This window comes from Leptosomus discolor, chromosome Z, assembly GCF_034619465.1.
Source record: "Leptosomus discolor isolate bLepDis1 chromosome Z, bLepDis1.hap2, whole genome shotgun sequence".
Classification (NCBI taxonomy): domain Eukaryota; kingdom Metazoa; phylum Chordata; class Aves; order Leptosomiformes; family Leptosomidae; genus Leptosomus; species Leptosomus discolor.
In genome coordinates, this window is record NC_141419.1 from 17,754,532 (window position 1) to 17,767,367 (window position 12,836).

Consider the following 12,836-nt stretch of genomic DNA (forward strand, 5'->3'; position numbering starts at 1 on the left):
ACTGATTATCAAGCATTACCATTTCAGATTACACAGTATTTCATGCAACATTTTATTGCAAAAATAATTTGAGATTTACAGTTCAGATCTCTGTATAGTTAAGCGCATTTTACAAGTCTGTTCCATTCTGCATGAATCCGTACTTCAAGAATTAAGACAAGAAAATCTGGTCTAACCGTAGATTCAGAAATTGTTACTGGAACCATTAAGTGAAACCAACAAATGCAGCAAAAGCTGGAGTAAAGCTATTGCTTTTATTCACATGCATGCAAAAGAGTGCGGTTGGTTTTGAAATGTCACTCCACACAACTAAGCCAGAAAATACTTTAAACTAATGCTAGTTGAACAACTCTGCAAGACAGACATTTAATTGTTTAATGGCCAGACACTTCTATGAGTATCTTCCAGGCCCTTCTGCTTCATTGGTGCACTCCCTCTTTTCCATACAGGCAGCTCATTGTGCACCTGCCTGCAGAGACTTCCTTTCATTAGCTGCTTTTTGTTTTTGCTGCATAATCTCAGAGTCTCTGTGAAGAAAAAAAGTCAGATTTCAGATACTGGCTCACTGTTTTTCTAAGTAGAGTCTCCTCCAGCTTGTTTTTGCCCTTCAGCAACCCACATTTCAGGAAGGGAAGAAGATTAGTATAAAACAAGCTGCTCAGAAGAAATAAAAGCTTTACAGGTCTTACCAAAAATACATCTGTTTAACAGCAGATACTGTAAAAGCTACATCCACGGGTTACACTCTGGCACGTGAATGGACTGTGAATCCAAGCAAAGTACTTAAATACTGGTTTGAGCTAAGACACTGGATTCTTTCTTCCCCTCCTATTTTCCCCAACCATTTCATTCAACTTTGCTAGATCTTACCTCTGTTTTCTCTGAGAAGCAGACAAGCTATCTTCCTTCCTTTTCCCTTTGTGGATCTCCTGAGCCTTCTTCAGGTTCTTTTGGCGGGCAAGTTCACGCTGGTTCCCACCTGTAAGATAACACACTGTTTATACAGGTACTACCACTTTTTACACACAGTTTACCTGTGTAGAAGCCTGTTATAAAGGTGGTAAGGTTTGGCACAGTCTGTGTAACTGGTATGGCAGTATCTTCTATAGTTGGCAGCATCTTCCACCACAGTCTCCCCCTCCAATGCACAGTGGGAGGCATGAAAGCTGCTAGTTCTCACATTCAAATTTCTACAGGTCATGTCCAAGAGATCACCAAAATCCATTTGAACCTTCCTTCCAGAAACGCAGTGCAGTTTCCCATCAAAGGCTGACAGCAGACCAGCACGGGCAAAATGACAACAGTAACTCATCCTCTCCATCTCAGATTCCAACATCCAATACAGCTTACAAACAATTTTACACTGAAAGAACAGCATTAAAATGAGGGAGGTTATAAACTTCCTCAAACTCCTCCCAGGTCCTCCAAGAAATCACAAAGCAAATGGCTGTTAAGTATTTGGAATCCAGAAACATCCACCTGCTTTCAGTCTGTAGTGCTGTCACACAACATCACTGACTGATTCCATCACATCCCATGGTCAAACACCATGAACTTTTTACACCTTGCTAATACTTAGTAATAGCAGTTAGGGGCCTCACATGTATTCGTAGAAAGAATACACTTCTACAGATGCCACTTAGAAGATTTCCAGTATAGTTAATACATACGGGAACTCTGGCTTTACTTTTCTTACTCTATAAGTCCCCAAAACTACTTGACACAGGATTTGTAATGTATTATTGGGCCCTCATACCCCAGAAGCTCGGCTACCACTATCAAATGCTAGAGTTACCTTACTCTGGGAACCATGAAAGCAGAGAAGACCACAGAGTACAGGAGCAGCTGTGTGTAGGTTTAATTCAGTTTTGCTCCAAGGCAGCTGACAAGTATGCAGTATGAGGCTACAGCAGCTATGGAGCTTCAGCCCAAGATTTTGTTTACCTACTGTGGGAACATAACGGAAGATTGGCAAGGAGGATTGCAAACATGCTGAAGTGACTTGCAGCAGGGGTATCAAAAAACAGAGGTATTATACTGATTTTGTTAAGTTCTGTATGTTTGACAAGTAGAACATGTGTGCTTAGGTAACATAGGCCTGTGACCGACCCAGAGACACCTTAACGAACACACCTGAGCTTCCTGCTGTGCTGCGGGAAAGATCACAGCACAGTGGAAAACTACACTTGCAAAAATCCCTCATATACAGGTGAAAGCAGCAGGTTCGAAAGTTTTTCTTCTCTCTAGCAAGGACCAAGCTCCATGGTGCCTGTGCTCCCGCTTGCATGCCTCTGCCCGGGCGCTGCTTTGGAGATCCCCTCGTGTGCAAAGGAACAAGAATAAATTTACTCTTTGCATTTCATCCATGGTTTTGTGGTTGCTCCTATGTCCTGCCTGTGTCAGCTCACATACCCACTGTATACCACGTAGCAGAGCAAAAGAAGTGGGACTGACAAAGCTGAAGTTAAGACACAACTAAAACTCCAGTTCCTTACCAAGACACCTTGTTCAGAATAAAATGACTTATCACTTTCCCAGAACAGGTGCCTGCACAGAGTAGACAATCTTAATGCTGTTCACGTGTGAGAGTATTTTCATGCTACTGAAGGAATTAGCAGACAAGCATTTAGGCAGGTTCCTCCCATGCACTATTGTGGGCTTCTGTTTATAGCTTTATTTCCCAAGCATGCTTTTTAGATTTCATTGTAAACCAACATCTGTATTTTCCAATCTTCCTCATTTTGAATTTCTCTGTGTAGGTGTTCCCTTAACTTGGCAGTAAGCGCACAGTTATAGTTGTTCTACCTACTCTGCTTGTGATGGACTGTTAGTCCATTCAATTAATTACACTCAAATACAATTACAGAGGTGACCTCAAAAGATTTTTTTATTTGAAATCAAGCACAGCACTAAAGCATGACCATAGGGCTTAGCCTCACTTTCAACAAAAGTGGTAAGACTAACATTATATATATGTATGTATGTATATATGTATACATAAAGACACAAAACACCTGACTGTTGCCAGTATAGAGGACACATCTTCAGGGGACAGCCAACTTTCCCCAGGACCACCAACCCCCAACCTGCTGACAAGCTAGGCATGCAATCAGACAACGCTCCTAAGGGTACAACATCAAAACCAGCACAACACAACCGTTGCTCAGAGCGGATGCAACTCTTCATCTAAATAGTCAGGGCCTTCCCAGCAATGGCCACAGCCATCACAATTACAAACTCTTCTGCATTAGCTGACGATCTTTCCTTAGTATTCACCTCCTTACATCAGTTCTAGTCTGCTCTAACCTGCCAGAGCTGGTTCACTTGCTTGGTAGTTCTTCTTGTTCTGCTTCTTTTGGGCTCAAAGTATTCCAGATGCTCTAGGCATAATCACTTGTGCTGTCAAACAAACATGATCACATTTTTCTATGCTCAAAACCAAAAGCTCCATCTCCCCACAACTTCTGTTGTGCCTCTTTTCAGTGTCTCTCCAGTCTTAACACTCCCTGTGCCATCTTTCAGTCTCTAAGACAGAGATCTCTCCAGTCTTCAGGTGCCTGTAATTCCAGGTATAGGGAAGCACTTTAGGACTATGTCAACTTTAAACAGCAATCTGTCGAAATGATCCACAGCTCTGTGCTCACCCCGTTTCTGAGCTGATAAAGGTACATGCTATGTCAACAACTAGACAAAAGCAACCCTGCAGAAGCAAGGGTTCTGCACATTCCTCACACAAGTACGTGTGCTGTCTGGCAAGAGGTGCCAGAAGCCCAAATGAAAACAGCATATTATGACTGCTGCTACCTGAGGGCTGCTCCTGCCTTAAAGATATACTTCATCTGTGACAGGACATCAAGTACTACCTTTTGAAAAAGCTAAGAGAACTCCTGCTCCATCCTCCTCATTAGCATTCAGTGAGACCCTGTCCCCAAAGTCCATGTAGAAGAAAGGCCACTATTTGTTCAGAAACTGAAGTAAACCAGCTATCTATCTCTGGCAGTACTGGTGTTGATTAGAACATGATGACTCATGAGCAGACGATACATTCCAGACTATATATGGTTCTTGAGTTTTGTGGTGCTCGAGTCATGTATGTCATACCAACTAACTTGTTGCAGCAATGAAACAACTAAACAGCTCTTCTGTTGTGCTTATAGAAATGAAGTACCATGAAGAAAAAGAAGTAGGAAGTCAAAACACGCTGCTATAGTCAGAATTCATATAGCAGTTATCCTCCACCCTTAACCTTATGCACGTCCTTCCTTTCCAAGCAAACATTGTGCAAGGTGTCTGCTGCTATTCCACACACATGGCACATACCCCTAGCTCCAAGGCAGACAGTGCTTTTTTCTACATTCTGTAACATCAATGTAAATCTTCCATGAAGTGTGGTCCAGTCCTGACAGAAGCAGCTTCCTGTAATGGGAAATTCAAGCATGAACTGCCATATAACGGCTTGTACACCCTTCCTGCTGTTATACCTACGCTTGAGCATCCCATCCTTGCCAGCCTCTGCAAGACATTTGCCTTAGTTCAACCTGTCCCTGCTCTTCCAACTCCAGGATCCAGCTATTCCTGAAAAGAAAGATAAGCAAAAGACCTCTGAATAGCACCGGAACAAGCAGTAATCATGTCTACTGTAAGGATGTCAAAGGAAATGGCAGTAAGGATTGGCTACTGAGGTCAACATCCCTAGAATTCTTTCTGAGCAGTAAAGCATCAAATCATATGCCAGAATTTAAAGCAGAAGAAAAGTGCCTGCTGCTGTGTCCCCAAAATAGAAAGAAAAAGTAAACAGAGCCATTTGACACAAGAACAAAGCCACAATGGAAGACAAGTGGCAAAACCCCCCCTTTGGTTCATCTAGTCATCACCATCTTCACAAATTTATTCAGTTTTCAGGTACCCTGAAATTTGGCAGTGCAACAGGTACCATGAATTTATGAACTTGGAGGCACAGTAAGTAGTTGTTAATAAGCAACTCATTCTTATTCTATTTTACTTTATGTCCATCTGAAATCACAGGGTCTGATTGATAACAACGTGCTGCACTCTGGAAACATGTACTAAAGCTAAAGCTAATCTCTATGGTAGCACACCGCAGCTTCTACACCTTTAGCATTTCTGGTACCGTATTAAACTAGGTTGTCCTAAAATGAAATGCTTTTCTGCTATGCTCAGGTGTGGGATGCTGTGCCTCTTTTTAAGCTTAAACTATAGTTATTTTAGCATCACACAGAACAGAGAAAAAAATCCACAAAAGCCATAAACCTAACTCTTGCTCACATTCAAGGTCTGATCTGTGTATGCACTGTTTATGATCCCAGTCTTCCAGCAGTAGGGTTGCTTCAAAGCGACGTTTTTAAGCAGGAATGCAAAAGCACCTCCTCAATTAAATACAGGCAGTTTCTGTACCGCCAAATATAATACACTGAAGCCAAAACAGCAACGCCAACAGTGAGGTAAGCTGGAGTATTCTAGGTTTGGTTCACAGTTCTCCGCCATTTTATAGCAGGCATACCAACGTTACTTTCGAATAACGCGGTGACTAGCAACTCCTGCAGCCCTTTAACGACAGCCTTAACAGCCACCATTTAAGCAACGTAGTATTGAGTATTCGGCAGGGACATAAAAGCCCTTCCTTCACAGACTGGACCGTAACCAGAACGAAACTGAGCGTTCCTGTCGTTCCAGCAGGTCAGCACCTTTCCCCCTCCCTCTGACCCCAACGTCCGCGAACGGGACGAGGCTGTTTTCGCTCCGAGCCTCGGCCGGCGGCAGGAGGCCGGCAGCCTCCGCCCCGGCGTCCCACGCACTCGCCGCGACATTTCGCCACGGGAACGCCAGGTCCGCAAGGATCAAGACCCGACAGCGGCATCGCGCCGCCGCCGCCGACCTCTGCCCCCGGGCTGCCCTCGGGGCTGCCCTCGGCGCCGCGCCTCTCCGCCGGCCTGCTGGGGCTCCGGCGGCGCGGCCCACGGCCCGCCGCCCACCCCGTTCCCCGGCAGGCTCCAGAGCGGCCCCCAGAGGCCGGCCGGCACTCACGGGTCATCGCGAGACGCTCAGGTCGCCGCCGCCGCCAACGGGCCGACCAACCCCTCCGGCTGACAGAACCTTCCACCTCCCCGCTGACGCCCCTTATAAAACTCCGCTGGCCCCGGACGTCATTGCCGCGCGGAGGAGGCGGTACACCGCCCGAAGGCCTGGCCCAATCAGCGGGCTGCGCCCTGCCGCCGCGCGGCTGGGAGGGTGTGGCGGGCGTCGGGCGCAGCTGCCACTAAGGGGTGAGCGCGCCTCTTCCCCTCCCTCCGCCCGCCCCGTGAGATTGTTCTCTTTCCGGTGACGCAAAAAATCTCGCTGTCCATCTTTCAGCACCGCTTCCGTCGTCCCCCCGCCTCCCCGCGCGGGGCGGACGGTGATGCCTCTCGCTCCTCCTCTTCCTGCCGCCGCGCGCTGCTGACGTTGTGGGGCGCGCCGGGCGCGGAGGCGGGTGACATGCCGTGAGGCCGCCGGGCTCGCGGCGTTACCGGGCCGCGCGCCGCTGACGCCGAGCTCGCGGGCGAGCGCGTACGTGCGTGCCACTGCCGAGCGCCCGGAGTGAGCCGCAGGCGCCATGTTCCGCCGGGCGCGCCTCAACGTGCGGCCCAACGTGCGACCTGCGGGCAGGGGCGCCGGCGGCGCGGCGGATCCGGAGCCTCAGGGCTCGGGCTCCCCGGCGGCTGCCAGAGCAGAGGCTGCGGCGGGAGCGGCGGCCGAGCCCCCGCCGGCCGCCCGGCGGGCCGGGAGGTGAGTCCCAACGAGACCCCGCGGTAGCCCAGGCTGCGGAGAGGGGGGCGGACCGGGCCGGACCGCGGGCCTCCCGCGGCTGGGCATTGCCTGGGCCGCTGCCGCCGGCTGGACGTGGATCTCCGGGAGTGGGACGGGCCAGGGGAGGTGGGGGTTCCCCCCCGCCGCTGTTCAGGGGCTGTATGGTGGCCGGCTCTCCAGTGACGGTCCTTGTCGCAGCCTGTCACCTGGCTGTCCCTGCTCTGGTTTGGAGTTGCCTTGAAGAGCTCCCGAAACAGGTGCCGCACTGCCCTCCCGTCAGTGTCTAGGGACAGTTGTGTATGTGGTAATCGAACAACGACTTCTGGGTGTTTGACGCCTTTGCAACCTAAGCAAAACCTGCGTTTCTTTACTGCAGTTGCACTGCAGGTGCTTGAAGTAACGTGTAAGTTAAGACTGCAAGGGAGGGGCCTAGTGTGGTCCGATGCTCAGTTTCTCTCGTACAACACCAGCATGGAGCTTCAGTTTGCTGTGTAAAGCAAAAATTCTTTGCGCTCCGTAGTTGAATGACTTTGCTTTTGCATTGTTACAGCGCTTCCTGCTTTGTGTTCACTTCTTCATGCATTAGCGATGGAGAACTTTATGGCTTTTTCCTTTTTGACTGTTTAATTTTTCAAGTGTTTTATATTGCAATGGAAATGCATGGAAAGGTTGATCTGAGGGCCAGTCTTTCAGGACCTCCATGTTGTGCATTAACCCCCGCTGGCTGCTAAGCCCTGCATAGTGCTCTCTTGCCTCCTGCTGTCATGGGGTGGGCAGAGAATTGGAAGGGCAGAAGTGCAAAATCTTGTGGGTTGAGATAGAGATGGTTTAGTAGGTAAAGCAAAAGCTACACACAGGCAAAGCAAACCAAGGTATTCCTTCACTCCTTCACATCGTTGGGCAGGTGTTCAGCCATCTCCAGGAAAGCAGGGCTCCATCATGCATAACTGTGACTTGGGAAGACAAACACCATAACTCTGAATGTCCTCCTTCCTCCTTCTTCCCCCAGCTTTTATCACTGAGTGTCATGTCACATGGTACGGAATATGCCTTTAGTTAGTTGGGGTCAGCTGTGTCCTCTCCTGACTCCTTGTGCACCCACAGCCTGCTTGCTGACACTACAGCATGAGAAGGGGCCTCATTGCTGTGTAAGCACTGCTCAGCTATAGCTGCAGCATGGGTGGGCTGTCAACACCATTTTGGTCACAAACCTGAAATTAGCACCCTAGCTACATGAAGAAAATTGACTCTATCCCTGCCAAAAGCAGTACAGACTAGTTCCTTAGGACATTTCCCCCGTCTGATAATTGCTCTTAACAACCTTCTCACTTCTTTTAACTAGCTGGGTTTGCATCTTGCGTGAATACCTCTTGTCTTTTATTTGAAACTTGTCCTTTATGATGTAATACAAGGTTTTCTTACAGTATTCTGTTTCCTGTGACTAGAAATTCAGGTATCAGACTAGTTGGCATGGCATGGCATGTCTTTAGTAAACCCATGCTGACTCTTATTCATCTCACATCTTACGTCTTTTACACTTAAACTTGTTTTGCATTGTGCAGTTTCTTTCAAATTTTATTTATAAACGTTATGTGTTACAGAAGTCAGGTTACTGGATCTTTTGTTATCCAATACCTTTTTCTTAAATGAAGATGCAGTTGCTATTTTTCAGTTATGTGGTGCTCTTGCTGATTCAGCAGATTTGCTAAAGACTTTTGTGTCTGTAATTTGATGGGTGCTTCAGTGCAATCTCATTGTAAGTTTTAAAACTAGACACCTATGCCATTCTGAAAGGGAGAATATTCTAAGCAATCTATTCATGTGGCTTGAAAAATAGACCTTTGCCATATAAGTATCAGGCTTATAAAATATTTTCCTCAATAAATGTGGAAGATATCTAAACGTACAAATCAACAAAACCACATCCTGCTGTTTTTAAAGAAAAAGCAGAGCGGTTATAAGAAATTCAAGACTCTTTGTGATGGAAGTTGTTCATGTTGAATGTAGAGTACAAACCTCTTCGGTTTGCCAACGCAGTGAAATAGAGTCATAGAACAGTTTCGGTTGGAAGAGACCTTCAAGATCATCGAGTCAAACCTTTGTCCCAGCTCTACCAACACCACTAAACCATGTCCCTAAGTACAACACCTACCCGTCTCAAACACCTCCAGGGATGGTGACTCCACCACCTCCCTGGGCAGGCTATTCCAATGCCTGACAACCCCTTCAGTAAAGAAATTCTTCCTAATATCCAGCCTGAACCTCCTCTGGTGCAGCTTAAGGGCATTTCCCCTTGTTCTATCGCTTGTTACTAGGGAGAACAGACCGACTCCCACCTCACTACAGCCTCCTTCCAGGAGTTGTAGAGAGCGATAAGGTCTCCCCTCAGCCTTCTCTTCTCCAGGCTAGACAGCCCCAGATCCCTCAGCCGTTCCCCGTACGAGACATGCTCCAAATCTTTTACTAGTTTGGCAGCCCGCCTCTGTACCCTCTCCAGCACCTCAGTGTCCTTGTAGAGAGGGGCCTAAAATGTGTAAGATATGGCTAGGAAAGAGCTTCTTTGGAGAAGCGCAGGTTTGGAAGATGATGCACTAATAAGAAGAGACACATGGACCACTGAAGTGCTGTGGTTCCACAGCTCAGCTGGAGGGAAAAGGTGGTATCCAGCATAAAACTGGTGGGAGACTCTTAGGGGAACTTCTAGTCCTGGGAGCAAATAGAAAAGGCACAGGTGAGATCTGCTCCCTTCTTGCCCCCCGTTTGGTCACCCTCAGCTCCACTGAATAGGTGGTTCTTAAAGTTTTTGGTTGCTTTTGAAGGCATATAGCAACCAAATAGGAGAGAGCAGGCTGAGGTATTTATTATAGAGTGAGCAGTATTAGCTTCTTGAGGAGCTGTCCCTCTAGATGAAGCGTTTAAAGATTGTCTGCCTGGGTATCTCTGAAGACTCAGGAAGAGTGGATTTGAGGGAAATCATACCCTTTGATTTTCTGAGTGCAGTAGTTGATGACATACTGCACAATGTGGTTTTTGTGTGGTCTGCAAGAAAAGTAAAGGAAAATGTGAAAATATCTTATGTATTTATCCTTCCATCCTAAGGCATTCCTTCATAGGTGCTCAAACCTTTATCTGTGGTGTCAGTTTCTTTCCTTTGTTTTGTTTTCTAAATGTGGAGTGGGTTTTGTTGATCATCAGAGAAGTGAAAATTCTCTGAGAATAAGACTTTTTTTGTTGTTTTTTAATTGTATTTAACTGTTTAGAAATCTGGTGTGGCGCTCTGACTAAAAACTCCACAGAACACAGGTGGTATGGAGAAGATGAACGAAGAATTACTTTCCACTGTCTTTTGCTGTATGGAAACCAGAGGGTGTTGAATGGAACTTGCAGGGATCTCATTCAAAACACACAGACAGGAAGCATTAGTAAGGCTGCTGAACTCCTTGATGAGGGATGTTCTGTGTACTGAAAATGTGCATGAACTCACAGTGTGGGACAAATTGATTCAGCCATTTGACAGAGGCTGTAAAATACAAAACCATCATTTGCAGCATTTGCCTGAGTCATAGACAGTAGCCGGAGAGGATTTGGAAAAGGTTCACTCTACGTTCATGGATTTCTTGTATTCCTTCAAAGGCATTTGCTTCTGGCTATTTTTGAAGATGGCTAAGTGAACTATGGGTGTGGTTATCCTTATGTACAGAAACAAGGCATAATTCCAACGTAAAATTAAAAAAACTTATGACTCAGTTATAACTGCTGCAGTCTTACTGTGAGCGTTAGCCAAGGAGCCAAACATTAAAGTCTGCAGATTTAGGAAGATCATAATGGTTGGCAATTTTGCTAGCACTTTGAAAATTGTTTCTGTGTAAGGGATGTAAAAAAGTACTTGAATGAGAAAGCTTTCCAGGGAAGCCAAAAGTTGTTGCCTCTAAAAGGCTACTTCTGATGTGTTAAGTGTGAGCAGTAGAATAACAGCAGCTACTTTAACTGCTGAAGTTTTTTTTTGAATTTACAGTTTATATATCATCTACATGCAAATACATAAGAGAAATGTTCAGATTGATTGTAATAAAAATCATCAAACTACTTGTTGCATATAGCTTTATTAAAATGTTTTTAATATGTCATTTATGTTATGTGGGTTATTTTTTATAAAGCTTTGTTGTATTATGATGTTTGGTATTATCAGCTGAAAGTAGAGAGCAGTCCAAAAAAAATGGGGGTGTGGAGAAGCATTAGCGTTAGTGGTCAACTAGCTTGTAACAGTAGTAGTAATTAATATTAGAAAATAATATACCAGTTCTCATAGCTGATTGCTTTATGAGAAAGTACAAGCTGTAGCTTGGTTCTAGTGTGGCTTCTTGTATAGAACTGTTTTTTCCTGTAGCACTGTGTTTACACTGATTGGCGCATAAATGCATCTTGAAAGTAAGAATTACAAATCTGTCACTGTAAAGTGTTTCAGAATACTGTTTAAAATTTTCCAGCGATGACAAGGCTGATAGCTCAAACGACGCCGGAGAAGCTAGTAAACCTACAGAGGTGCCTACGCAGAGAAGAAAACGGATCTCCACCATGCCCAATCTTGTCAAACCCAGAGCTGGACCTTCAGCTGCTCAGCGTTCTGCATCAAAGCCGCAGAGGCGAGCATCACAGGCTCCTGATGGCAGTGCTTCACTTCAGAAGGATTCCTCTCCGTCAGAAAAGAGTAATGATGAAAGCTCTTTAAAGTCTCCCATGCTGCCTGAAAAGAAAACACCTGTGCCACAAGTGCCACAATTCTCCCCACTAAAAAAATTGGTGAACAAAGAGCAAACTGTAGGTGCAGCTACTCAAAAAAATGATGATACATTGCAGAAGAATGTACCCTCCCCACTCAAGGAGAGACCAACACAGGAAAGGTCAGGAACACAGGAGGAAAAGCTTCCTACGAAACCTGCTCCCGTAAAAGAGAAACGAATGTGTTCTGACCGTGAAAGGATCCTCAAAGCTCGGAAGTTAAGAGAAATGCTTAAAGAAGAGCTGAAGAAAGAGCGGATGGTAAGCCTCTGTGTTGAGCAGTGCTGATCTGTGAAGGGCAAAGGCGTGTGATTCACCTAACATACATTATCTCTTTGCGGTAGTGTTTTCTGGTGATCATTGGCCTCTTACTGCTAATAGTCTGTGATAACCCATAACTCTGTATGGATTTAGTCTGTTTATGGGCAGTAGTAGCACTGTGTTCCCTCATAAGAGATTTCATGAAAAATTGTGTATCTTTTCATTTGATATTCATTTGATAGAGGCACAAGCCTTTTTGGCATGAAACCTGCTAATATATTATAGTCAACATTTTGAATGTAAAAGTTTCGCAGTTGCTAATACAGTGGGGAAGTATGCTGTAAGAAGCTTGGGATTTGGGGTTTGTTTTATCTTTTCAACCTGATTGTTGACTGAGTTCTGTAATTTTGAATAACTTTTCACTTCTAGTTGAGCCAAGTGTTAAATTTCTCTGAGAGGGTAAGTCACTTAAGGTCTGTGGCATCATCTATGACAAAGGGACAGTTTTAAGATAAATTTATTCAGTTGTTAGGGGTGGGGGATGACGACACACAACAAAACTACCCAAATGGGCTACATTGTAAATGAAGATAAATATTAATTTGAGAAATACGAAGTACTTTCAGGGTGAATTTAAGGTGGCGGTTTTTTGTCTTTCTATATGGAAACAGTTGAAACACAGGCCTCCAATGATTGAAGGACGTTCTCCACCAGATCGTACTAAAATGACCATGAGAGATTTAATATACTACCTGCCAGAAAACAATCCTATGAAGTAAGTATGACTCTTTTTCTCTCTCCTAAGGTTAAGCGAATTTTCTTTTTCTACGAATTTAATTGAGAAAAGGAGAATTCTTAAATCTGGAAATTTAACACAGATGCAGTATTGTTGCAATGGTAACAAAAGCTTCTAGACATTTTCACTCTCCTCAGTCTTCGTACGGAAAAAAGAATGAGGATTAGTATACTTTTTGAAATATAAAACCATG

At 45.3% G+C, this 12,836-nt stretch overlaps 2 protein-coding genes and 1 long non-coding RNA gene across 3 annotated transcripts in view; 1 reads left to right on the forward strand and 2 right to left on the reverse strand.

Moving 5' to 3' along the window:
• Nucleotides 1-240: 240 nt before the first annotated feature.
• LOC104347397 (small EDRK-rich factor 1) lies at nt 241-1,119 on the reverse strand. The gene is made up of 3 exons (XM_009952405.2): nt 1,035-1,119; nt 871-994; nt 241-527 (listed from the first exon to the last, which is right to left on the reverse strand). The coding sequence occupies exons 1-3, from the start codon at nt 1,117-1,119 to the stop codon at nt 455-457; spliced, it is 282 nt and encodes a 93-aa protein (XP_009950707.2). The 3' UTR covers nt 241-454.
• A 2,241-nt stretch (nt 1,120-3,360) lies between these two features.
• Nucleotides 3,361-6,155, reverse strand: LOC147413232 (uncharacterized). The gene is made up of 3 exons (XR_015184049.1): nt 6,046-6,155; nt 4,321-4,575; nt 3,361-3,399 (listed from the first exon to the last, which is right to left on the reverse strand). It is a non-coding gene; the product is annotated as an uncharacterized LOC147413232 (long non-coding RNA).
• A 458-nt stretch (nt 6,156-6,613) lies between these two features.
• BDP1 (BDP1 general transcription factor IIIB subunit) overlaps nt 6,614-12,836 on the forward strand; it is a 61,549-nt gene continuing 55,326 nt past the window's right edge. Inside the window, exons 1-3 of the mRNA XM_086479479.1 lie at nt 6,614-6,786; nt 11,295-11,847; nt 12,519-12,622. Coding sequence (XP_086335605.1) covers nt 6,614-6,786; nt 11,295-11,847; nt 12,519-12,622 — 830 coding nt within the window. The remainder of the gene's footprint in view (nt 6,787-11,294; nt 11,848-12,518; nt 12,623-12,836) is intronic.

Bases quoted from the DNA above. Each gene is read 5' to 3' on its own strand.
- LOC104347397 (XM_009952405.2), bottom strand. From the start codon at position 1,119: ATGCTGCCAACTATAGAAGATACTGCCATACCAGTTACACAGACTGTG. The intron at 995-1,034 runs GTAAACTGTGTG...CTGTATAAACAG, and splicing joins TATAACAGGCTTCTACACAG to TGTGTTATCTTACAGGTGGG. The intron at 528-870 runs GTAAGATCTAGC...TTTTCTTCACAG, and splicing joins GCTTCTCAGAGAAAACAGAG to AGACTCTGAGATTATGCAGC.